The sequence below is a fragment of the Notolepis coatsorum genome (genome assembly GCF_963971535.1).
Source record: "Notolepis coatsorum genome assembly, chromosome: 19".
Lineage (NCBI taxonomy): Eukaryota > Metazoa > Chordata > Actinopteri > Aulopiformes > Paralepididae > Notolepis > Notolepis coatsorum.
The window spans coordinates 78,892,875-78,920,189 of record NC_140183.1 but is presented as its reverse complement, the minus strand read 5'-3'; the positions used below and the strand labels follow the sequence as shown (position 1 = coordinate 78,920,189).

At 44.8% G+C, this 27,315-nt stretch overlaps 1 protein-coding gene across 2 annotated transcripts in view; it reads left to right on the top strand.

The window, feature by feature from the left end:
* kmt2bb (lysine (K)-specific methyltransferase 2Bb) overlaps positions 1-27,315 on the top strand; it is a 102,756-nt gene that overhangs the window by 44,309 nt on the left and 31,132 nt on the right. For both annotated transcript variants that reach the window (XM_084336983.1, XM_084336982.1), the window contains exons 20-27: positions 806-909; positions 1,001-1,138; positions 1,492-1,650; positions 1,757-1,874; positions 5,645-5,723; positions 6,322-6,482; positions 10,865-11,035; positions 11,728-14,758. In XM_084336983.1, the coding sequence (XP_084193109.1) occupies positions 806-909; positions 1,001-1,138; positions 1,492-1,650; positions 1,757-1,874; positions 5,645-5,723; positions 6,322-6,482; positions 10,865-11,035; positions 11,728-14,758 (3,961 nt within the window). The remainder of the gene's footprint in view (positions 1-805; positions 910-1,000; positions 1,139-1,491; positions 1,651-1,756; positions 1,875-5,644; positions 5,724-6,321; positions 6,483-10,864; positions 11,036-11,727; positions 14,759-27,315) is intronic.

Genomic DNA, 27,315 nt, shown 5'->3' with positions numbered 1-27,315 from the left:
GGTCCGACACTAAACAGCAGTCTGTTATAATCACATTTTTATGAGCTAACGAATTCCGTTATATTGGACATTTGTATTAATTATATCAAGCGAAGAACTGAGAAAGCAGAGAGACGGCAACATTATCGTGGTTTGCGTGACGACTCTCTCCACCTCGCAACGACTTATTTGCAAAGAGTATGGCGCTGCAGAGCAGCTGATTCAGCTGTTATTGGCTCTTTTCTGGGAACCGCACAGCAGCGCCCCCCACCCAACATTGGCTGAAAATGGCTGAATTGGAGTACTGCTGGAATACTGCATTGTGCTGTTGTTGCTATGGCTCTGCAGCTTCACAAAAGTTCGCACACCCAGCACTAAGCTCTCGCTGACAACGTCGTTGTCATTATTAGAAGCAACGAGGAAACAAATGTAATGATCGTTTCGTTCATCGCATAGGCTATTTAATTTTAGCCTATTTTAATACAATTCAAATAATCAAATTGTGCTTAGACTCAGGGAATTATTTTCACCGGACATTAAGACCGGAGAGATTAAATATGTCGGACTTCAACAGATTTTGCCGGTCAAATACCGGTAATTACCGGCTAACGGAAACGCTGATCCTAGCGTTGTTGTTACCTATATGAAAGTGACACGTATTACACGCCATTTAGATATCTAAAAAATGTGATTTACACTAAAACTCCGGGGCATAATCAAAAACGTAGAAAATGTAGGATTCAGACCGTTTCAGGGATATACCCGGTGTCTGCCTCCGACGGTTGCCTAGTTTGTGTCCTTTTCTAAAATGTTTTTGTCTGTGCAGGGAAAAGAGGCAAGTTATCCGAGGCTGATTTAGACACTGGGTGGTCCAAGGAGGATGAGAGGCAGTGTTCTTTGTGCCAAAAGTATGGAGACGCCAAACCCAATGTAAGTCGCAGGACCGAGCCATTTCTCTTGGTTCCATTTCCCAGTTTTTTTAAAGGTGGCCACTCATGATATTATCTCTGTCTCTCCACAGGAAGCAGGCAGGTTGCTATACCTAGGACAGAACGAATGGGCCCACGTCAACTGCAGTATGTGGTCAGCAGAGGTCTTCCAAGAGGATAATGGCTCTCTGCTGCATGTGCATAGCGCTGTTGCAAGGGGCCGCTTCATGGTCAGTAGTTTTCTCAGCTCAGCTATAAGTTTAAACCTGAAGTAATCATATAATCAAGCTGTCGTCTGTTGGTTTAGAATCTTCTGTCAAATTCTTTATTTGTCAAATACACAACAATACAGGGGCATTGCAGGTAATGACATCTTTGTGTTTCGAGCTCAGACTCAACAGTGCACAATTAAGAAACAACAATTAATACAAGAATAGTAACAATAAGTAGTAGTAGTAAAATATAAAATGAACTCTTGAACTCCTGAACTTTTGTGTATGCGTTATTTCATTTTCATAAGGTATAATTGTCTACCCCCAAACCCCTCTGTTCTGGACTTGATGGTTTGTTTGTTTCCTCTCAGCGATGTGAACGTTGCAACCAGACAGGCGCCACGGTGGGTTGCTGCCTCACTTCCTGCCAGAGCAACTACCACTTCATGTGTGCCCGCTCTCGCCACTGCGTGTTCCAGGACGACAAGAAGGTTTATTGCCAAAAACACAGAGACCTCATCAGTGGCAAGGTAACTTACAGATGAAACGTGAAAACGAAACGTTTTAAATAAATGAAAATGTTCTTCTTATATCCCGATGGGTTGTTTCACTCGTGTTTGTTCTGCTCCACTCCAGACTGTATCTGGTCAGGGGTTCGAGGTGAACCGCAGGGTGTATGTCGACTTTGAGGGGATCAGTCTCCGCAGGAAGTTCTTGACTGGACTGGAACCAGAATCCATCAACTTGATGATCGGTGAGTATGTTGGCTAGTATATATTAAGGCTGTCAAAGTTAACGTGTTATTAACGCACAATTCTTTTAACGCCACTATTTTTTTACCGCAAGATCTTAAAAAAAAAAAAAAAAACAATAATAATAATAAAAAAAAAAGAAGAAACTAGACTTCACTCTGGTGTATTATTGATTTTTTTGCTCCCGATCCGATCCTGATCATGTGATTTTGAGTATCTACCGATACCGATCTTTCCCGATCCGATTTTTTCTTCTCACATTACATTCACCCTGAATGTTGACGTTATCCAGGTGAAAAGTTAACTTCATTCAAGCGAGGCATTGCAATCCTTGACATAAATCATTTGATGTATAATTAAATCAAAGGAAATGCATTTGGGTCTGAGAGTGTGGCTATTGTTAGGTTTTAGTGAGTTTTTCCTTACCTTCGCGTGGGGTACGTCTGGGAGTGCTTGCATTCTTTCATTTATTTGCATTTATTTTAAATTAGTTGGACCTTCTTCTTGACTTGTTTAAAGAAGATGTGTACGGCCCATGGGGACATTAACGGGCCTTACAAATAAATGTGATTTGATTTGGTCTGCCGTTCTGCAGCTGGATACTATTCGTTTGTTTTGGCAAATTTCTTCTGCTCTGTGTGACAATAAATTAATTAATGATGATATGCAATTTAAAACCAAAACTAAGGCCTCAGTATGAGTTTAAGATGTGAACATGGTCATGTTTGTTGAATAAAAAATTAAAAAGTTAAAAAAAAAAAAATAAAAGCCAGATTTTTTTTTTGATTTTTTTTTTGTCAATCCCGATCTTCGGAAAATCACGTGATTGGCCCCGATCACGTGATCGGATTGGGACATCCCTAATTGATACTCATTGATACTATGTTTGTTTCTGACTCGGTGTGTGTGTGTGTGTGTGAGAGAAAGGGGGGGGGGGGGGGTGAGAGATGAGGAAGGGGCAAGAGAGAAAGAGCTGGGAGAGTGTGCGAGAGCGGGGGTGTGAGTCCTCAGCCCTTGTGTGGGTGAATGTAACAAGTTCCTAATGTATTCTTACCCCTATTATTTCATGCACACTTTATTCATTGTTTTAAATTATTATTTTCTTTTAAGTAATTTTGTTGACTCATGTTGATAACTTGAAAAAGATCCGTTTAAGGTAGATTTAGAACAGATACAAAATATGCGATTAATCACAATTAACTATTTTAATAGATTGACAGCCTTAATATATATGTCTGAATATACCTGCATATAATCCTTCTATAATACCTACTTATACACCTTCATATAACCATATAACTGTATGATAGCATGTACAATAATGTTACCATATATATATATATGTGTGTATATTCATTCTTACCATATATGTATATACGTATATATATCCACATCCAGGGACCGAAACTAAAGCCCGCCGCCCGCCAGGGGCGGTCTGTTTTTACCTTTGGCGCATGACACTTAGAGGGCTGCCCGCCGTGTGGCGTGTAGACGTGTAGTTCATAACGATACTCTTGTGCGAGTACAGATTATAGCCGCTCGTCTTTTTTTTCTCCGCCGCGAGATCGTTAAAAAACTACAAGTCCCACATTGCACTCAAGTCAACGGTCCAATCACAGTAGAGTGATGTGACTGGTTTCACGAGAAAGAAAGCAAATGACTAATCGGAAGCTCTCATTTGGCTTGTTTACTTCCGTCTGCTCTAGTCTATATCGGACCTCCATGAGCTAACGTTACTGTTTAAACAATGACCCAGTCAACTATTCACTTTTAGTTTAATACATGACGAGGCATTGTCTAACGGTATCTAGCTGGCTAGCTACTGATAGCTGCTGATATCAACAAATGCTCCAGCAATAGTCGACTCGAGTGCTCCGTTCCCTCGTTAGCTAGCTTAGCTAGCTCACGTTAAATCCATCTGTCCCAGTAAACTAAATTGTCTTAACGTTATCTACCGGGCTAGCAGTAGCTACAGATAGCTCCTGATATCAATGTCTTATAACATTGATTGAATGCGTATTCTAGCTGAGGGCATGTTGAATGTGATTTGACAAAATAACCGTAACGTTAAATAGGGTCCAGCTGCATCGCCGGAGAATCCTTGCATGCTGAATGTAGGGTCTAGCTGAATATAGGGTCTAGCTGCAGGGCCGGAGAATCCTTGCTGGAGCTGGAGGCTACTCAAGTATACACACAGACAGTGGAGCTGTTTGCAGATAGCAAGCATTTTGACTTATTGTGTGGTGGCGATGTCTCGCAGATAATACAACTACAAGTATGATTATATAATATATATTTTATTAAAAAAATCTTTTTTTATATAAAATATATATATATATTTTTTTTTAATCAAAAAAATGTTGGCAGGTAAGAAATATGCTTGGCGGGTAGACTCTTCCCATCTACCCGCCACTGGCCGGTGAGTCAAAAAGTAAATTTCGCTCCCTGTCCACATCTGTCTGTACTAGGGGTGGAACGGTACCCATTCGAACCGTACACTGTTAAATTAGCCGCGAGCTAACCGTGTAAAACACAGCGAAGTGACTCCACGACACCAGTTCCATTGGTGGGGAAGGGGGGGTATATTGATGAGGCTTGACAACAGAGGTTCAAAGATCCTCAACTTCACATTTATTGGCTGTGCCTGTTGGTTTATATTATATCATCAGGGCTTCTCCTTCCAATGCAGTGTTACTGTTGACTATTTACTTCCTTGTGTGACGTCACTTCAAATACGGCATCCAAGACACTCAAAAAGCAAAAGCGAGTTGAGTCGATTAGGTACAATGCAGTGAAAAGCGGCATAAAAGAATACGTCATAATGTTTCATGCTATTAAAAAGTAAATATATATTTAGTACACATGATTTATTTATTTTAAATAACACAGTGGCTTTTCCTTTTTGATAAAGTCTAGTGCTGGTTGAGCATATGCATACAACTTTGTGTTGATGGGCTTTGTCTATAATGTGGCCACAAAAATAGAAAGGTTTAATTAAATTGTGTTTGCATTAAGTTAATACTTTGACAAATGTTGCCTATATTTTTCAGTCAGTTTGGTCTTTGTGTGCCAAACATTATTAAAGGTAAACCTTTTTTTACCAAATAAATGAGAAGCATGTTTAAATCAGCAATGCCTCCCCTCTCTCCTAGCTCTAACCGTCACTGTCAAAATAATGTGCCTGATGTCAAACTGCCTCATTCTTAAAATTTTTGCATGACTACGTCCTTGAGAATAACTGAAAAGTTGGATTATTTTTAGGCTATATATCTTATGCTGGTAATGGAGTGTTACATTAAAAAAAAAAAAACGTATAGCGAACCAAACCGAAAACCGTGACACCAAAACCGTGATACGAACTGAATCGTAGATTTTGTCAACCGTTCCACCCCTAGTCTGTACATACCTGCTATAATCCTATAATTCTCTGCTCTGATTAAAGGAAAATACCAATGTGATCAATACCATTTGCCCTTTCTCATCATGCTAGCCCCATTAGCTTCCTTAAATGGATCATGATGGATGTCAAAAATATACACTATAACTTATACAGACAAAATTGTACGTCTCTGGAGAGTCTTTTAGATGCAGTCTAGAGTACTTAGAGCTTCGAAGTATTACTTTTACATTTTAAATCTCTGCTAAGGCAAGGGAGCAATGGGAAGTAATTGTTAGCTATTGGAAATGGACAAAGTAATTCAGTTAATGTGGTATTTTCTTTTTAAACTGATTATTTGGTTAACACTAATGTTAATTTGTCTCCCTGTTCCAGGCTCCTTACAGATGGAGAAGCTAGGTGTGCTCACAGAGCTTTCAGCTAGCAAAGGGACACTGTTTCCTGTGGGGTTTCAGTAAGTTGAAATTTCACATTCACTTTGTCATCATTACAAACTCTTGAAATATTTGTTGGGCGTGTGGCGGCTGGGTAGCGCAGCGGACTAAGCGCCTGCCTACCACCGCAGAGACACTGGTATCGAATCCAGCTGTCAGCGGTACCTCCGGCTTGATCGGTCGTCCATACTAACACAATTGGCAGTTTTAGCGCGTGGGAAGCCGGTGGGGCATGTATCCTGGTCGTTGTAAACAGCGACTCCTACAGGTCGGTCGGGGCGCCTGCTCAGCGAGGAAGGGAACTGGGGGAAGTGTGATCCTCCCACACGTTACGCTCCTCCGGTGAGAGTCCTCGCTGTCGGGTGAAAAGAAGCGACTGGCTGACTCCACATGTATCGGAGGAGACATGTGATAGTATCTATCAACCCTCCCTAGACCGGCAAGTGGGGGTAAAATGCGTGCAACGACCAGGAAGGGAATTGGCATAACGACAAAAAATTGAGATGGGAGAAAAATACAGAAAAAAGGGGGAGAAAAAGTCGATGATAAATATATATATTTGTCGGGCGTGTTGAACGGGGAGCGCTGCTAAAACAACCCCTCCGTTTCCCCGCTCAGGTGTTCACGCTTGTACTGGAGCACTGTTAACCCGCTGCGTCGGTGCAAATACACATGCACGGTCCGGGAGGTACGACCCATTGTCCCTGAGAAACCCATCGAGGAGATGCCGGACCATGGAGAGAATCACACCATCGCTCACAGCCCCTGTCCGCCATCTGGTGAGTATTCCTTGGCTAGAGAAATACAGTATGTTAGTGTGATGGCAGTATATAAACTAGAATGTTACTCAAGTCATGTGTTCCTTTATTAATCCCCTTGGGGAAATTCAAGTGTCATAGCAGCATGGGGGGGGGGGGGGGGCTACTACAGGTAGGATAGGTAGTAATAATAATAAAACAAAGTGCAAAGTAATAATGATAACCGTAGTAGTGAGTTGCTGGATTCAATCAGACAGTAGTAATAGTGATGATGGTACACATGGTCCAAACCGCCGTGTGCCAGAGTCTGTGTTTATCATTAACTCATTGGACGCCAGACCCGATGATAGTCGGGTTAACTCGCCATCGCTTGAGTGCCAGACCAGAGTATAGGTGGGTTTTAATCGTTATTTCTTTTATTGGCGATATCCATTCATTTTCATCCATCCAACATCCATCCAACCTGATGTTATCGTTGGGAATGGGTCTGAGCTCGCAAAAGGGCAAATATCGTCTCCCGGATGGTATTGCACATCATTGGAATCCCTCTGGCTGGGGCTGTGCATCTAAAAAAAAAAAGTCCGGACCAGGTTTTCCTTCTCGGGCATGCAGTATCGCTATAACACATTGACTGGGGACACTCTGAGCAGCGTGGATTATGTGTTTTGGATATATAACGTTGGATCAATAAACACGATCAATATTTGGAATTGCGATCAGGAATTGGATTAATCTTTTTGCAGGACATCAGATGTGAGGTAAGGACTCTGTTACCACTCTTGGGTTAATCAGATGTTTCTTTCACAGCGATCACAACGTGTCTGTGTGTGTGCGTGCCGTTGGCGCCGACCAAGGCACGGATAAGCAATTTTTCAGCCCGCTTCTGTAACGTGCATGAGGACACATATAATATAGATAATCTAGCGTTTATTTGAAAACTATTCATAAATCAAGCGACAAATGGCACGATTTCTAACGAAATACATTGAAGCTCGATTTGCTGGAGTTTATTGAGATGAACCAGAACGCTCTAGGAATATATTGATATTCATCACGGTATAAAACGGAAATGTACAGATGAAAAAACAATCCGTTTTGTACATGGTGACTGCAAGCAACTCATTGATAAGCGACTGGTGTATTAGACCCATAGCCATAATTTAAGATATATTTTAAGCACTCGCAAATCTCCCCGTCCTCATTGATTAAAGCGGTGGCCATCTAAACCTATATCGGGCATATAGCTCCGGCGCTGAATGAGTTAACACTTTGAGTGCCAACGACGACAAATCTCGTTATTTCATGCCATGAGTTGTGTGCCAAAAACGAGAAATCTTGATATTTAATCTTTTTTTTTTTTTTTTGTCGATTTCCATAAATCTTTCATCAATCTAGCCTCACGTTACCAGTGGGAATCTGTCTGAGCTCGAACAGGGAAAATACCGCCCCCTATCGTCTCTCCGGATGGTACTGCACCCATTGGATTGGACTGAATGAAATGGATGGGGGAAAAAAGAGTCCGGATTTCACATTTTACTTGTCAGGCATGTAACCGGAGACGATCCCACTCATTGCCGACCATCAGAACAGCGTGGAATATGTGTTACCAGTACCCAGCGTTGGATCAATAAACGCGATCGATATTTGGAATGGCGATCAGGAATTGGAATAATCTTTTTGGAGAACATCTGATCTGAGGTAAGGAATCTATTTTACCAGTCTTGGGATAATCAGAGCTCTTTTCACCTATATCTCAGCGTGTACCATATGTGTGTGTGTGGCTGAGTGTGTGTGTGCTGATCAGGAAATAAGATAATCGATTTTTCAGCCCGCTTCTCTAGCGTGCATAAGTACACATATATATATATATTATATTTGAAAACGATTCATAAATAGGCAGAAAAATGACAACGTGTTTTGTGTATTCCAGTAAAGCGCGATTCCTGCAGAATAATTTTTTATTTTTATTTTTTTTGGAAGTTACAAAAAACAAGCGTTTTTCAAAATGGTATAAAACGGAAATGAACTGATTAAAAAAATATATATATCCGTTTCGACAATGTTGACTGGAAACAAGTCATTGATAAGTGACGGGCGTATTAGACACATAGCCATAATTTAAGATATAGTTTATGCGTTTGCAAATATGATCGCCCTCCATTGACTACAGCGCTGGCATTCAAGCGCCTATTTCTGGCTCCCCCTGCTGGCACTCAAAGTGTTAACACTTTGGATGCCACGCCTCCCCGTCTCAAAACCTTGTTGCGTGCCACCACCCACTTCAATGATGGCGCGCTCATATTTGCGAACGCATAAACTACATCTTAAATTATGGCTGTGTCTAATCTGGCCGTCGCTTATCAATGACTTGTTTGCAGTCAACATTGTCGAAACGGATTGTTTTTTAATCGGTTCATTTCCGTTTTATACCATTTTGAAAAACGCTCGTTTCTTGAAACTTGCAGAAGATTTCAGAAGATTCTGTGATAAACGCCCTTTACTGTAATACACAAAACACGTTTTTTTGGCCTATTTATGAATCATTTTCAAATAAACGCTAGATTATCGATAGTATATGTGTACTTATGCACACTATAGAAGTGGGCTGAAAAATCGAATCTCTTATTTCCTGATCGCACACACACACATAGGGCCCACGTTGATATCTCTGTGAAAAAAGCTCTGATTATCCTAAGACTGGTCAAATAGATTCCTTACCTCAGATCAGATGTTATCCAAAAAGATTATTCCGATTCCTGATCGCCATTCCAAATATCGATCGCGTTCAGGGACCGAAACTAGAGAGCGCCGCCCGCCATTTGCGGGCAGTTTTTACGTTTGGCGCCTCCCACTTAGAGGACTGACCGCCGTGTGGCGGCCAATCAAATGGTCATGTGAAAACCGAAAATCATGATCCAATTCTGAGCGGAGTTCTCACTCGCTGTCTGAGCACAGACACGCAGCGGCGGCGCATTGCTGCTCCTAAACCTCCCCTACCTGTTTCTGTATGCTGCATGTAAACACACAGTCACCGTGACTGATGTTAGTCTAGTCAGAGAGACCTCCGTGAGCTGATGTTAGCTACTGTTACAAATGACCCAGTCAACTATTCACTTTTAGTTTAATACATGAGGCATTGTGTAACGTTATCCAGCTGGCTAGCTTCTGATAGCTCCCGACATAAACAACTGCAAGTGTCCAGTTACATCGCATGAGGGCTGCAGCGCTGCTGACTAGGGTCCAGGTGCAGGGCAGGAGAATCCTTTCATGCTGAATGTAAGAGTTTAGGGTCCAGCTGTAGCGCCGGAGAATCCTTGCTGGAGCTGGAGGCCACTAGAGTATACACACAGACAGTGGAGCTGTTTGCAGACAGCGAGGTGGCGATGTCTCGCAGATAATACAACTACAAGTATGATTATATAATATATATATTTTATTAAAAGTAAATTATATAAAATAATTATTATTATTTTTTTATCAAAAAAAAGTTGGCATGTAAGAAATCTGCTTGGCGGGTAGATTCTTCCCATCTACCCGCCACTGGCCGGTGAGTCAAAAAGTTAATTTCGCTCCCTGATCGCGTTTATTGATCCAACGCTGGGTGGTCGAAACACCGATTCCACGCTGTTCTGATGGTCCAGAATGAATCCGATCGTCTCGGGTGACTTGTCTGAGAAGTAAAATGAGGAAGCAGGATTTTTTTCCCCCATGCTTTTCATTCAGTCTAATCCAATGGGGTGCAGTACCACAGGGAGAGACGATAGGGGGCGGTATTTTCCCAATGGAGCTCAGAGAGTTCCAGTGGTAACGGGAGGCTAGATTGATGAAATATGAATAGAAATCGCTAATAATAAAAAAAAATAAAAAAAACAAGATTTCTCGCTCCGTGGCACTCAACAGTCGGCATGAAATAACGAGAATTCTTGTCCATGGCACTCAAAGTGTTAAGAGTCAGTCAACATTTCTCAAGTTCACCCGCATGTTAGCTCTCCAGCAATTGGCAGCAATCCATGCCCACAGTTGTGGAGCCTGATGGCTACTGGCATAAAAGACTGGCCGTGGCGGTTTGTGGTGTGTCGTGGGGGGCGGGGGGGGGGGGTTACCTACCTTGTGTCCCCATTCAGCGTCTTTCAGTTGGAAATATTGTTGATTGCCATCTTGGTCCTTTACTATACAGGCTACATCAATAGCGAAATATTTTACCTTGATCAGTGACATCAATATTTGACAGATTTGAAATTGCAATAGTGCAGGCTATCAACATATCAACCAGGTTGGAGCCAAATGGTATGAGAAATATGGGAGTTGTCACACGCACACACACACACACACACAGGTATAATAAAGAAAAATGAATGTCATTGAAACTCATAGTTTCCTAAACTGTTACATTTCTTTGCTAGAATCTGAAGCCCAGGAAATTGACATGGCCCAGTCCCAACCTCCAACTGAGGTAACACCCAACAACCCAGCTCCACCCACCAAAGCTGAACCTGGGGCAAGGCCAAAGATTCCCAGTTATCCCCAAACCAGGAGACCGGCTGGAGGAATGTTCCGGCCATTGCCATCGCCAGGTAAATATCGGATGAATGCGATTCCAATTTTTTCAGTCAAGAAATGATTACAGTTCCTCAGGGTGATTTCACGCGGTTTTGTTTCTTTTGATTTAGTTAGTGTAGTTATGAAACCAAACCAAACTTCAGATTCGGACCACTTCAAACAAACGTGTGAAAGTGGTCGGCTGGGTGGCGTAGCGGAGATTGCGCTCGTCACCAATGCAAGAGACTCCGGTCTCGACTCCCCGAGTCAGCATTGCCTGTGGCTTGGACCAGTCGTCATACTATCTTAATTGGCAGAGGTAGCAGGTGGAAAGTCGATGGGTGGGGATTGGACGTTGTGGACAGCGACTCCTACAGGTCGGTTGGGTGACGCCTGTACAGCAGAGACAGGAAGTATCGGGCGCAGCGTGAGACTCCCATGCGTTACTCCTCGCCACTGAGAGTCCGCGCTGTCTGGTGAAAAGATGCGACAGGCTGCCTCCACGTGTACCAGAGGGGACACGTGATGCAAGGCTTCTATCCTCACTACAGCCGACCAGTGAGAGGCATAGTCTAGCAACGTTCAAGACAGGGGAGGGGAGAATTGGCGATACGAAATTGGGATGGGAGAAAAATAGAAAAACGAGGAGAAAAAGTGGATAAAAAAAAAAGATTGAGTGCAAAATTAACTCTGCTTCCTTTGTGTATGTTTTTTGTTTTGTTTTTAGGAGCCACTCAGTCCAAACCGCACCACATATTGACTATATCTGACTTGGAGGAAACTCGTAGGCCTCGTCGCCACAGCCCACACTCCCAGACACCAGGCCTCCGCACCCACATGCCCCCCCCTCCCTTGGGCCCTCTCACCGGACCAATGACCCTGCGTGCGGGAAAGTCCTCCCTGCCCGCCTCCCCGCTCTTCCCGCTCGGTGCTACTGAAAACATGCTAACCTCTCCCTCGCCCCGCCCTGTCAGAGGTCGAAGTGCTTCCTCCGCTCGATGCCCCGGAAATATAATGACCCACTCTACCTCAGGACTGTTTCCCCTTCATACCACGTGGCAAGACGGCGTGGGAAACTTTCCCTCTCCAAACCTGGCTTTCTCTCCAACCACACAACACTCCCCCAGACCACGACTGTCGTTTGACCTGAACCAGTCGGACTCCGTGGAGGTGCCACATAACTTCCTGGCATCGCCGGAGCCCGAGGACGTCTCCGCCGCAAACGGTACGTCACCCCTCAGGGACTCTGGCCAACAGAAGAACCAAGAGTTCCCCTTCCCGTTCAACAAAGATCCCGATGTGGCTATGGGCTCTGAGCCCAAGACCGAGTTGGAGATCGAAGAGACTCTCCTGAATGAGGGCGTGGCAATGAACTGCGGCGGACAGATAGTGGTGGAAGGTGACGACAACCAGGAGGAGTTTTGGGGCAGAGCACGAGAGGTACACCGGAGGAAGTCTCGCGTTGCGACCCTGCCCCGATCTGCAGGCTCTGCCAGAGACGACGTGGTGAGCACCTCCTCTGACGAGGACATGGAGCACTATTTTGACTTCTCCCGGACAATTGTCAGTTGTGCTGGCTCGAGAGATCAGCCCCAGTCTCCCTCCTCCCCTTCTTCCAGGCCCATTCCTCAGCTGGACGGTGTAGATGATGGTACAGAGAGCGATGCCAGTGTAGCAACCAATGATGGTACTCAGAAAGCTAAGGGTTCTAGTCAAGCTCAGGACCCTGCCCAAAAGGTTGAATCGCTGCCTGAATCGGACACCTCGAAGAATGGCCTTGTCGCTGACTCGGGGAGTCCTGCCTCTAAATCGTCATCCCTTGACAAGAAGACAGATTCTTCATCTATCGCTGCCTCTTCCGCCAGTCACGCTAATCTGGATGCTGATCTATTAAATGAGGCAGATGGCAGCTTTGGTCCTCCGCCCTTTCCCACCGTCTCTCCACTTGAACAGCCAAGCGCCATCACTCCTTTAGAGGTACAAATGTACCCCCAGGCGCCTGTGCTCCCTGCTCCCCTTCGAGAAGCTCTGCCAAACTTGACCAGTACAAAGGTGCCTGAAACCACATACCCAGAAGAGTTATTCCAGGGTTCCAGTTTAGAGTTCGCTTCTGGAAGACCCCTTGTCCTTGAAAGGTGTGAGCCTGCCTCTCCCAGTGCACGTTTCACTGAGATCGTTCCTCTGCTAGAAGGAGCACCCATGGAGACCCAGCAGTCTGAAGTCCCCAAAGCCCTCCTCTTGGAGCCTAACAGCAGCCACTTTGTGTCACCCACTGATGGGTCTACTATGTACATGAACAACTTAAGTGGCAATACAGAAGACTCCTCATTAGCAGATTCTGCTGACAATAGCCGGGGCTTCCTGTTGGATCTTCTTCAGCCCTCCTCTCTCATGTCCACGGACCCTACTCAAGTCCTCGTGGACCCTTTGCAGATGAATCCCTCCTTGCCTGGCTTTGACCAGCCTCCTCTGGCAAGTATTACCCTTCAGCCAGTAACAGCCTCACAAGACGCAACAACCTTGCCATCCATGGATTCCTTCTGTACTAAATTAACCATCAGTCCAGTCGGAGGCATAACGCAAATGCCGCTGAATGTAGCTCCTCAAAATGACCCTATGTTGTCCGCTACGTCGAGCACCAGTCATCCGGTTGGAGCTTTTGGAACCGTCTCTCTGCCTATGTTCTCCACACAAACACAGCCCTTAGGTTCCACGGCAATAACCATCGTCTCCTCCTCGTCCTCTATAACATCCCTGCCTGCCGGGTTGTCCGCCCAGTGCCCGTCTTTTCTCTCTTCGCTTCAGACCACATCGGCCCCGGTGATGATAAATGGCTACAGTTCCTCGGCGTTGCAGAAGGAAGCGTCGTCGGGTCACACAATCTCCATCAACTTTGCCACGCCCCGGCCGGCATTGGAGCCCCAACAGCCAATGGTATCCCAGGCTCTACCCGGCCACGCCATCCTCACTGTGAAGGAGGTGGGGGGTCCAAACGTGGATCCCACACCACATGTCCTGCTGGTCAACCGCCTTGGCCAGATCTTTGTGAAGAACCCGGAAAGCAACACGTTCCAGCTGCCCACTCCTAACTCTCCTTCCTACAACTGCGTCACTCAGATAGCCAGCCTCCTGCAGAGCAATGCCCTGTCGGCCACACTTGCAGCAGCTGGTAACATGACAACCCCGGCTCCAGGGGCTAATGTGACGACACCAATCCCTCGAATGGTAACTCCTGTTGTTCAGAATCAAGCCACAATTACTCAGCTGCTGACCCACAACAGCAATGGAACAATTGCATCGGTCAAGGACAAGAAGCCAAGGAAGAATGTAAAAGCATCAGCAGATGGGGCTATACCTGAGATGAAGAAACCAAGGAAGAAAAAGGAACCTTCCACATCCAGGAAAGCCAAGTCGACCAAAGCCTTTGAGCTTCCTAATTTGTGGAGTGAGAATCCCTCCATGACTACCGCTGAAAGTGCCCAGGCTATTATCAACCAAGCGATGGCCAGCAATTACACCCCCAAATGGAGTGGGCCTCGAGCGCTTAGTCCCTCCTCGCTCGTCCTGCCCCCAGGCCTACTCATTGAACCCGAGCTTCCGGCTACTCCGCCCACACCGACTCCAGCCTCCCGTTCTCGCAGCCATGTCCGCATGAAGAGGGTGTCCTCGCTTTCGGACCGCATCGTCCCCAAAAGGTCCAAGGTGGAGTTCCTGGAACCAGATCCTCCCTGTGATCCTGAGGACCGTCACAAACCAAGGTAATTAACCCTTTCACTACCACACTACCAAAGGGTTAACCTTTCACTGCGAAATACAGAAGGTTAACCCTTTCACTGCCACACGACATGGTTAACCCTTTCACAACCACACTACAAGTTCAAGTTCAAGTTCTTTAATAGTTGTCATACAGAAGTACAGAATACTTTCATACAAAATGCTTCTTACTGTTACGCTCCAGAGACTGTGCTAGACAAGATAGTATCTAATAACATAATATAGCATGAATTTAGAAGAAGAAAAATGAGGTCACAGTGTTCGGTATAGACATATGTACAATGTTCTGAGTTACCATATAATATACAATACACAATACTATGCAGTGTACTAATGTACAGTACTATCTAGTGCAAAGCAGAAATGGGATGAGGTACAATTTTAGGTACAATTTACAGTAAGGTGTACGAGTTGTAGTGCAATCCTTCATCCATAAATATAAAGTGTGGGGAGTGGGTGCTACAGTGTGTTTGTTTAAAGTGGGTGTGTGCTATAAAGTGTGTGGAGTGGGTGCTACAGTGTGTTTGTTTAAAGTGAGTGTGTGCGTGTGGATGTGTGTGCTATGTGCGTTTGGTGGTTGTTGTTGTGTAGTGTTCATTCATTGTTCGTTTAGCAGCCTGATGGCCTGGGGATAGAAGCTTCTTCTGAGTCTTTCTGTGCTCGCCTTGAGACTCCGGTATCGCTTGCCTGACCGCAGCAGTTCAAAGAGGCAGTTGTTCGGGTGACTGGAGTCTTTAATGATTCTCTTAGCCTTGCCCTTGCAACGCTTGTAGTAAATGTTCTGGAGGGTGGGGAGCCCCCCTCCAATTGTGCGTTCGGCTGAACGTGTCACTCTTTGTAGTCTGCTTCGGTCTTGTGCAGTGCTATTCCCAAACCAGGAGGTGATGTTGCCGGTCAAGATGCTCTCTATTGTACATGAGTAGAAGTTCTTAAGGATCTTCTGGCTGACTTGGAACTTCCTTAGGCGCCTGAGGAAGTAGAGGCGTTGTCATGCCTTCTTCACAACACTGTCAATGTGTGTGGTCCATGTCAAGTCCTCGGATATGTAGGCTCCGAGGTACTTAAAGCTGTTGACTCTCTCAACCGGTGCCCCGTCGATGCTGAGGGGGCTGTAGTCCTTGACCCCCGACCTCCTGAAGTCCACAATCATCTCCTTTGTTTTGCTGACGTTCAGGGAGAGGCTGTTTTCCTGGCACCATCCCGCCAGGCAGCGTTTCCGTTAGCCGGTAATTACCGGTATTTGACTGGCAAAATCTGTTGAAGTCCGACAAATTTAATCTCTCCGGTCATAGTGTCCGGTGAAAATAGTTCCCTCTGGGCACAGTTTGATTATTTGAATTGTATTTGGATGGGCTGGAGTTGGGTGGCCTATGCGATGAACGAAACAATCATTGCGTTTGTTGTCGTTGCATCGCCAAGCAGCCGGTCTGGTAATGACGACGCTGTGTCAGTGAGAGCTTGCTGCTGGATTTGCGGAAGGCATGCAGCTGCAGACCCACAGAACCCACCAGCTTTGCTGGCACAGTGCGGTCCCCAGACCTGGAAAGCTGCTCTGCGGGTCTGCAGCTGGATGCTTCTTGCAAACTAACTGCGGCCGGCTCGCGCTGATATTGTTGGACCGGCTGCTTGGTGGAGCAACGATGAAACGAATGTAATTAATCGTTCGTCGCATGGGCTATTTAATTTTGGCCTGTTTTGGTACGGTTCGGGTGGTCAAGTTGTGCTTGGAGGGAGTTGTTTTCACCGGACATTATGACCAGCACCAAGTCGTTGGGAGGTGGAGATATACATCACGCAAACCCACGATAATGTTGCCGTCTCTCTGCCAAATTTCTCAGTTCTTCGCTTGATATAATTAATACAAATGTCCAATATAACGGAATTTGTTAGCTCATAAAAATGTGATTATAACAGACTGCTGTTTAGTGTCGGACCGACTGCCCACATACACGGTCTATTTTATTTCAAGTCAGCAGCAGCACGGAGTATCGAGGGACTTATTTTATTTGGAATATATTAATGACTGTATACGCAAAAGTAGTCTAGTTTTAAGTAATAATATTATAAATCTACATGACATTCTTTATATAGCCTGCCTATCAATTGTTTTAAAGCTCAATAAACTATGACCGGAATTAATCTCATTTGTCCGGTAGATTGAAATCTTGCAGGTCACGGAGACCGGCAACAATTTTTTCTAACGGAAACCCTGCCGCCAGGACCTTGACCTCTTCCAGGTAGGCCCTCTCGTCGTTGGCAGAGATCAGGCCCACCACCACTGTGTCGTCAGCAAATTTGATGATTGTATTGCTACTCCGCTGAGCCACACAGTCGTGTGTGTACAGGGAGTAGAGGAGGGGACTCAGAACACAGCCCTGGGGGGCCCCTATGTTGAGGGTGATGGATGAGGAGGTGCAGAAGGTTAACCTTTCACTACCACACTACAGACCCTGTAGTGTGGTAGTGAAAGGTTAACCTGTAGTGTGGTAGTGAAAGGGTTAAAGGAAAAAAAAGAGGGCAGGGCTTGTTCTTTGCATTTATGGGAAAGATATCCTCTATGGGATGATAATCATGGTTGGAATTAATGGAAGTCGTATAATACACCCATATTTATCATCTTATCAATGTTATCGTACCATGGGATTTTTTGATATTGTGATTTTGTTAATCATGATACACAATGTTAAAGATACACTTCAATTCTGTGGAATAAGTATTTTGTCTCCACCAGGCAATGCCTGGGGGCAGGGTTATCTATTTATTTATTTTTACCCAGGGACAGTGCACATTAATCAACAACATCTTCAGTTTCCACATCAATGTAAATGTGCCAGAGTTAGCTAATGAGCTAGTTTCCATCTGTAGTCCCTGCCTAACATGCATGTCTTTATGGTGTGGGAGGAAACCAGAGTACCTGGAGGAAACCCACGGGAACACAGGAAGAACATGCAAACTCCACACAGAAAGGCCCCCTGCTGGGTTTAGAACCCAGGACCTTCTTGCTGTGAAGCTGCAGTGCTAACCACTGTGCCACCGTGCCGCCCTTATGCTTTTGGTTGCGCACCCGCGCGTGTGTGTGAAGGTGTGCATGTGTGGGTGGGGCTGGGTGGCGCAGCGGAGATAGCGCTCGTCACCAATGCAAGAGACTCCGGTCTCGAATCCGGGTGTCAGCATTGCCTCCGGCTTGGGCCGCCCGTCATACTAACTCATTGGCAGAGTTAGAGGGTGGAAGTCGATGGGTGGTAATCTGGACGTTGTGGACAGCGACTCCTACAGGTCGGTTGGGGGACGCCTGCACAGCAGAGACAGGAAATGACCAGGGTAGTGTGAGCCTCCCACACGTTATACCTCGCCAATGAGAGTCCGCGCTGGCACGTGAAAAGATGCGACAGGCTCCCTCCTCGTGTACCGGAGAGGACACGTGATTCAAGGCTTCTATCCTCCCTACAGCCGACCAATGGGAGGCATATGCGAGCAACGTTCAAGACAGCAGAGGGGAGAATTGGAAACACGAAATTGGGATGGGAGAAAAATAGAAAATAAGGAGAACTAGACAATTCCACGCAGGGGAAATTGTGAAAGTGTGGGTGATGCCTGTGCACCACCGGCCAACGGGAGAGGGTCTGTATTGTCTCTATGACAAACGGTTCAAAAGATACAAAACAGGTGGTTGCTAGGGTGTTATAGCTGGTTGCTAGGGTGTTTCGAGGTGGTTGCTAGGGTGTTATATCTGGTTGCTAGGTTGTTATAGGTGGTTGCTAGGGTGTTATAGCTGGTTGCTAGGGTGTTTCTAGGTGGTTGCTAGGGTGTTTCTGGGCGGTTGCTAGGGTGTTATAGGTGGTTGCTAGCGTGTTATAGCTGGTTGCTAGGGTGTTTCTAGGTGGTTGCTAGGGTGTTATAGGTGGTTGCTAGGGTGTTTCTAGGTGGTTGCTAGGGTGTTATAGGTGGTTGCTAGGTTGTTATAGGTGGTTGCTAGGGTGTTATAGCTGATTTTTCTGCGAGAGGGAGAGGAAAGCATTTAGCACTGCGCTTGTAAGTCATCTCAGCCGTGGCGGCCTCTAACGCGAGGGCAAACGTCACGATATCCACGATACGTTAAAAAAGTGTATCGTTAATGAACTGTACCCAATATTTAGGGTGTTATAGGTGGTTGCTAGGGTGTTATAGCTGGTTGCTAGGGTGTTTCTAGGTGGTTGCTAGGGTGTTATAGGTGGTTGCTAGGTTGTTATAGGTGGTTGCTAGGGTGTTTCTAGGTGGTTGCTAGGGTGTCATAGGTGGTTGCTAGCGTGTTATAGCTGGTTGCTAGGGTGTTTCTAGGTGGTTGCTAGGGTGTTATAGGTGGTTGCTAGGGTGTTATAGGTGGTTGCTAGGGTGTTATAGGTGGTTGCTAGGTTGTTATAGGTGGTTGCTAGGGTGTTATAGCTGATTGCTATGGTGTTTCTAGGTGGTTGCTAGGGTGTTATAGGTGGTTGCTAGGGTGTTATAGCTGGTTGCTAGGGTGTTTCTAGATAGTTGCTAGGGTGTTATAGGTGGTTTCTAGGTGGTTGCTAGGGTATTTCTAGGTGGTTGCTAGGGGGTGTGGTCTAAGGATTGGGGGAGTGGTCAACATCGACCAATGAAAGAGGATATCCCTACTGAGTACAATGGCACAACCCACAAGTCTCTACGACAAACTGTTCAAGAGATACACTAAGGGGGTGTGGCCTAAGGGGGTGTGGTCTAATGATAGGGGGAGTGGTCAACATCGACCAATGAAAGAGGATATCCCTACTGAGTACAATGGCACAACCCGCAAGTCTCTACGACAAACTGTTCAAGAGATACATAAAGGGGGTGTGGCCTAAGGGTGTGTGGTCTAATGATAGGGGGAGTGGTCAACATCGACCAATGTTAGGATTCGCCTGTTCGAATCCAGCTCCCGGCGTTGCTATCAGCTTGGCTGGCCTCTCACACTGATACAATTGGCTGTATCGGGGTGGGAAAGCTGAAGGGTGGGTCCTGGGCGTTGTGGACAGCGACCCCTACAGTTCGGTCGGGGTGCCTGCTCAGCGAGGGTTGGAACTGAGGAGAGATAGTGTGGCCTCCCACACGCTACACTCTCCCCGGTGAGAACCTGCGCGGCCAGGTTGGCCTGCCCCAGGCTGCACATGCGTCGGAGGAAAGCATGTGACAGTCTCCGGTCTCCCGGACCAACAGTAGGGGAAAGTACGCAACAACCAGGAAGGGTGGGATGGGAGAAAAATCGGGAAAAAGGATGGGAAGAAAGATAATAAAAAAAAACACCGACCAATGAAAGAGGATATCCCTACTGAGTACAATGGCACAACCCGCAAGTCTCTACGACAAACGGTTCAAGAGATACATAAAGGGGGTGTGGCCTAAGGGTGTGTGGTCTAAGGATCGGGGGAGTGGTCAACATCGACCAATGAAAGAGGACATCCCTACTGAGTACAATGACACAACCCACACAGGGCTGTACGTTAACTTTTTTTGCACATAGCACTGGTGCTACAGAGGTTGATAGTTTTGTAGCACAGGCCAAAATCTTGTAGCACAAGTATAAAACGTGTTATATTTGTAACAGTCACAAATGTGCCTATTGTATTTGTGTTATTTAGTTGCAGTGCCATGTTTGGCTGTCATTTAGTATATCGCCATGTGTTATTATTACTATGATACTCTCATATGCTATTTTAAATTAATATCATAAACAACATAAGGAATATTAGCATAATTTTGAGTGGACTGAAGGAATGAGTCAGTGTTAATAGTTTTAAATGCAAATAATTTATTGAAACATAGAAGTGGGGTCGGTTGGGACACACACACACACACACAATGGGGGACCCTGATGTAAACAAGACAAACGTCTTTCTCTGGTCTGCATCCCCTTAACAATTGTGTGTATTGAGCCGTACTGTACCCATTCTGCAATCTGTTAAATAAAGTTTTCATTCATTCACACACACTGTTTCAACTCACCACCCCCGCATCATATTGTAGTCTAGTCTGTCTTCAAACTTCCACTCCTCTCGAAACTTGTATTTGAATATCATCATTATCTGTCCATCCTCAGTTTACTATAATATACTCCTGTCCTGAGTCTTGACTAGTGACTTCATCGTCTTTCCAAACGCACGCACGCACACACACACAGGGAAGGGGAGAGAGTGCCCCCCCATTTCCCTTTCCACACTGTGTCTGCTGGCTCTGCCTGTGATCAGGATTAGCTTGTTAGCTTGCTAACGTTGTAGTGATTGTAATGGTACATAAACGTTAATTTCGGACGATGTGCGCATAAAGGAATGGCGACGGTGCAAAGCATGTAGATGCATTTGACCCGTTGCGAGAAAGAAAAAACACCACGGACTTATTTCGGGACGTGTAGGCGCACTGCTGTGTTAACGTGCACCAACCGACCAACGCGCTGCTCTGCTTGCAGAAGCAGTGGCACGGATAGGGCGGATACGACTCGTCGAGTTGTCACAAGAGTTTTTTCAAAATAAGAGTATCATATGCACCTGAACGTTGCTAGCTTTCGGAGCCTAGCTGGAGCTGCGCGTGGGCAGAAATGAGACCCGCTACAGGATTTTCAAAATAAGAGTATCTATATGAACCGAATCCCTATCGCACCAGTGCTACTGAAGTAAATCCATCCATCGCACAGACAGCTGTTGCTGTAGCACGTGCGAGATATATGTCGCACTGTACACCCCTGCCACAAGTCTCTACTACTCGGAGGGAGCTTGAAGGGTTAACGGCCAACTCGGTACTGCTAGCGTCTATGCTTTCTACAACGCAGTTGGGTTTCTGGGTTCCCGTGATTGGCCACTGACGCACACGCGTTGCACGCGTACGCCCCTCTCGCTATGAGTGACGCCCCTTGCTATGAGTGAACAGCGGAACGACTGCCGTCTTGTTGACTGAGTTCTCATATTTGCGAATGCATAAACTATATCTTAAATTATGGCTGTGTCTAATATGGCCGTTGCTTATCAATGACTTGTTTGCAGTCAACATTGTCGAAACGGATTGTTCATTTTTACGGATTGTTTTTTATGAATCACAGGACAATAACAGAAATAATAATAACAATAATGACAGTCCAGTAATTAAATCAGAATGAAAGTAGACTAAATGACATAAAAATAATAAATACAATACATGGGCTCGCGCTCGCTCTTCCCCCCCAACCCCATGTCAGAGACGAAGCCTCTTGACGTCTCCATTGTCATAAAATAATTTGTGAAACCTGTGGTGCTCAAGTGGAACATCTAATGGGACTCTGTGAGCCTTCAAAGCTGCTCTTATTTGTAAATAGAAGAAAAAAGTGGAACTGGTGAGGTCAAATTTGTTGGATATATCTCGAAGACTGCGGAGACCATAGTCATTGAAGATATCCCCCAATGTGTGTATGTCTTTCAAATGTTAAATGTTAAATGATAAATGATTAAATGATACACACTGAAATCTACGCTCGCTCATCCTGCTTTCCGCAACTCCTATACTTCCTGAGTAACTTGCCCAACACGGCTTAATGGTTGTTGACTGCAAACAAGTCATTGATAAGCGACGGCCATATTAGACACATAGCCATAATTTAAGATATAGTTTATGCATTCGCAAATATGAGAGCTCTGTCAACAAGACGGCAGTCGTTCCGCTGTTCACTCATAGCGAGGGGCGTCACTCATAGCGAGGGGCGGCGTACGCGTGCGACGCGTGTGCGTCACTCAGTGGCCAATCACAGGAACCCGGAAACCCAACTGCGTTGTAGAAAGCATAGACGCGTACTGCTACACAGAGGGGCCATGAAGGGTTAACAGCTCCCTCTGAGGCCCCGTCCACACGAGCGCTAGATTTAATGTAACCATGATTGTATGTGCGCAGTTGCACTGTTCAGGCACACACAACCGGGGTTTTGCTACACTGCAACCGCGGTCTTTGAAAACCGGTGTCCAGGGTGAAGTTTTGCGCACATCCCGGTTGCAGTGGGTGTGTGTGGGCATAGCAACCGAGGTTATTCCCAATGTTTACAGCAGAGCTGTCGCAATTATTTCCCATGTTCACGGCAGACTGTCGCAAACAATAGCAAGTTAGCAACAAACAATTGTTTGTATTGAGCCGTATTGTATTGTACCCATTCTGCAATGTGTTAAATAACGTTTGCATCCATTCATTATACTAGCGGTAACGTTACCACATTATTACGTTAGCATGTAAGCTATATACTATACTATACATAGAGAATGCCATTCACATTAGCATGTAGCTAACAACACCGGAGATCTTTTTGTGAGACTAAACTATCCGCTCTTGGTGGTAAATTGTGTTGCTGTTGGTTTTGTTTCATCAACAAATGAGAGGCAGAACACACAGTGAATGTATCCGTTTGTTTATTGCACTCTTTCTTTGCTGAAAAATATATGCTCCTGGCTAACGCAAGGTATTTAAAGATGGCGGCTTTGTTTTGTTTTTAAGCAGGAAGTGTAGTGAGCGTTCAACCTTTTCTGATTGGTTGAAATGGCCTTCATGTCTGAACAACATTGCCGCCTACTGCTTTGGCATTGTACTACATGTATCGGTTGCGCCGTGAGTATGCGGTTATACGTGGTTATTCACCTGTGTGGACAGGTTTATTTTTTTCAAAACTTCGGTGTCATTAATACCCGTGATCGTGTGGACATAGCCTGAGTCACGCACACCTGCCTACCACTAATTAGGCTGATGCAATCAGCAATGACTCTGCGCTTTGGACCCAATGTATTTCAATGAGGGCTGACGCATTCCTTCAGTCTCACGATGATTAAAAGAAAAGTATAAGAGATTAAGCTTATTCCTCTTAATGTGAGCGCTTGAAGGGTTATGTGAAGGGTTGTGTGCGATATTGTGTCATTCCGTCGACAATTGTGGCCTGGGTGGCGATCGGCAAACAAAGGGGGAAACTGTAAAAAATCAGCTTTTTGCTAGAGTGAAGAATGCATTGGTGTCTATGTGGAGCATAACTTTCAAACAAATGGTCATAAGTTGAGATAGAAATGTCCAATTCCATTTATTTTTCTTTTGTGAGCGAGGGGACAGCCGTGTCATCGTTTTGATGTGTTGTTTTTATATCTACGTCCAAAATTGAGATCATTACCCAAGGTGATGGTAAAAAAAATTATCCAGTACATTTTCCAGTTTAAAGTCGATTTGTAGCCAAACGGTGCGGTAAAACTTAATAGCAACTCAAGTTGGAGCAAGCCGGTCGTTTTGATACCTTTCACGTAGGGCTGGGCGATATAACGATAACGATAAATATCGCGATATATTTTAATAATCGATATCGAATCTCGAAATTAAAAAAAAATCGAAAAATCGAGACAGTGGACAGACTTGTCTTTCTTGCCTGCAACTTAAAGTAATGGCTTTGCTTGTCCAAATGACAATACTGACCAAATTGAGATTTATTTTTCTCTTGTCCATTTATTTTGTTTGCTTTCTAATTTAAAATACAGTTTGAAACCGTCTGTACACAGTAGGCTATGTGTGCTAGCAGAACTAGACTCCAGTCACGAGTCACGGTGCACATGTGCGGTGGTTTGTCCACCAAAAAAGCACCAAAAGATCGAAAATAAACTAGCAGAGCCAGAACTGTTCAACTCCCCTGGAGCCACAGCCAGCAGAGAAGCCGGTTTACTTTTGCTTTTAAACCAGCTGCAGCCTGAGAACTGGAGTGTGAGGGGATGTAACACTAAAAATGGCGGCAATGACAAAGAATTGCTGCAAAATAAACATAAATCTGTTGTTTAAAAAAAAAGAAAAAAAATTAATACTTATAACAATTTCGATAATTATCGATATCGAGAAATATGATAACATTATCATATCGTTATCGCGATATGATTTTTTTCCATATCGCCCAGCCCTACTTTAATGTGTATGTGGTGCGAACACTCTGGGAATAAATAAAGAATAATAAAAATTAGTGCTGTCAGGCGATTAAAAAAAGTAATCTAATTAATTACAGGATTTGTAATTAATTAATCTAATTAATCGCATTTTAATCGCATAACCATTTTATGCCTGATATTCTATATTCTATAATCATATTTCAAATGGCATGTGTCCGGATGGCAGAATTCAGTACTGTATCTACAAAACCTTCTGTTTAATCATCTTCCATCTATTAATTTGCTTAGATTTTTCAGGTCTGGTCAATTTGAGCATGGTGTTATTCACAGTCAAAGATAAAAAAAAATTTATTGATATTCTCATTTGGTTCATTACAATTTACTCAAAATAACATTTTCATTCAATCAATCACCGCACAGATTGATTGATTGAATGAAAATGTTATCAACAGATTGCAGAATGGGTACAATACAGTACGACTCAAGAAATATCTACAGCAAGAATTTTGGGTCTCAATGAATCCAAAATGACAATGTGGTTAGAAGTGGTGGAGAGACAGGCGGTTAGGTGGCCGAGCGGAGATTGCGTTCGTCACCAACCCCGGAGCTGTGAGCTGGATTCGCCTGTTCGAATCCAGCTCACAGCTCCGGGGTTGTCACCAGCTTGGCTGGCCGTCTGCACTAATACAATTGGCTGTATTAGAGGGTGGGAGAAGCTGGTGGGGTGGGTCCGGGTCGTTGTAAACAGCGACTCCTACAGTTCGGTCGGGGCGCCTGCTAAGCGCGGATAGGACGTGAGGGGGATAGTGTGGTCCTCCCACACGCTACGCCCTCTCGATGAGAATCCGCGCTGCCAGGTGAAAAGAAGCAGTGATTGGCTGGACGTGTGTCGGAGGAAGCGCGTGGTAGCCTCCACTCTCCCAGATGATCTGACTGTGGGGGGTAAGTGCGCAGCGACCAGGAAGGGACTGGGAATTGGCATACGACTAACATTGGGATGGGAGAAAATCGGAGGAAAATGGAGGGGGGAAAAGATAAAAAAAAAAAAAAAGTGGCGGAGAGAATAAAAGCTAGCATATAATGGTAGTGTATGGTTAGGAACAAGTTATAATGGTTGGATTATCCAATGGGGGGTCCGGGAGGGGGGGGTACGAGCTAGAGCATAATGTATAGGTTTTTAGATAACAGGTATTAGGGGTATATCCTGTATAAGACAATTAACTAAATGGTGATTTCATTGGATGTGCACTGTCAACTAATGCTTGTATATCTTATCGTGTGTTGTCATGTTTGTTTAAAAAATAATAAAAAAATTAAATACAAAAAAAATAAAATTATTTATAATTATTATTATAATTGCTTTTCTATCTCGAAGCTTCGAATTAAAATCGAATCTCGGCCCCGAAGCTTCGAATGCCAAAAAGAAATTCGAAGGTCAGCCCTAGTCACTACGCACGCACAAGGAGAACACCTGCTCTCATCTCAGACCTGCTGTTTGAGTGCTTTCACGTTTTAACCAACAGATGTCACTGGAGACTAGGGCTGGACGGTATGGTCTAAAATATATATCACGGTATAATTTGAACATAGACGGTAACGGTATATATCACGGTATATTAACTTATCTTAAAATGTCTATATAAATGCTTCTGAAGGGGTAAAACACTGGTATGGCAGCTATTACTGTACTCTTGTATTACTAGGACATATTTCACATAGTACAGAGGTATTTTAAGAACATTTATTGTGCAAAACTGCAATAGAAAAATGTTAAACCTTTTCTCAAGTGTCTGCAGGCAGGTAACGTAACACGTATCTTGGATCCAGTGCTTTGACCATGTCTTTAAAGCCCTTTCTATCGACAGTTTGAAAAGGAACCATGTCATTACACAAGTAAACAATGACAGCGTTTGTTATGTCGGTCCACCGCTGGCTTTTTTTGTCGTTTAACTTAACTTAAAACGTAAATCAAAAATAATAAAATGATTCTGTTACAGCTGCTGAGCTATAGCCTACTATAGCTAATGTCCATCAATATCTTCCTTTTTAATGAAATAGGTTTAAGAATCGAATCAGGATTGTTAGCAGAGAGAGAGAGAGAGGGATGGGGGAGACAGAGTGAGAGACAGAGAGAGAGAAGGAGGGAGGGAGGGAGGGAGGGAGGGAGGGAGGGAGGGAGGGAGAGATAGAGAGAGGGAGGGAGGGAGGGAGGGAGGGAGGGAGGGAGAGAGAGAGAGAGAGAGGGAGGGAGGGAGAGAGAGACTGCTGCTAGAGTGGAGCTAACGTTGGCTTGCTGAATCTACATCAACAGGCTGCTAGGAGTGGAGCTAACGTTAGTTTTCTGAGGCTACATCAACAGTTAACATTACATAAGGTTTTAGTGCGACGTGGGCATTCCAGAATGGCGAGGATGCAAAGCATGTTAGACGCTTGGACCTGTCGCAGAATTTACATTACACATAGAAACTGCGCGACTCGCGAGAGAAGACTTTGTCACACAGCTGTGTGCAGCGCAGGGCTGAAGAGCTAGTTCGCTTCTAGAATTGAAGGTCCGCTCTGTTCCGTGTCTATTATGAAAGGACAATTGCGCGTTGACACGCCCACTACGCAAAGCCTCTGTGCTCCTAAATAATTTTTCCAGTTTGCAC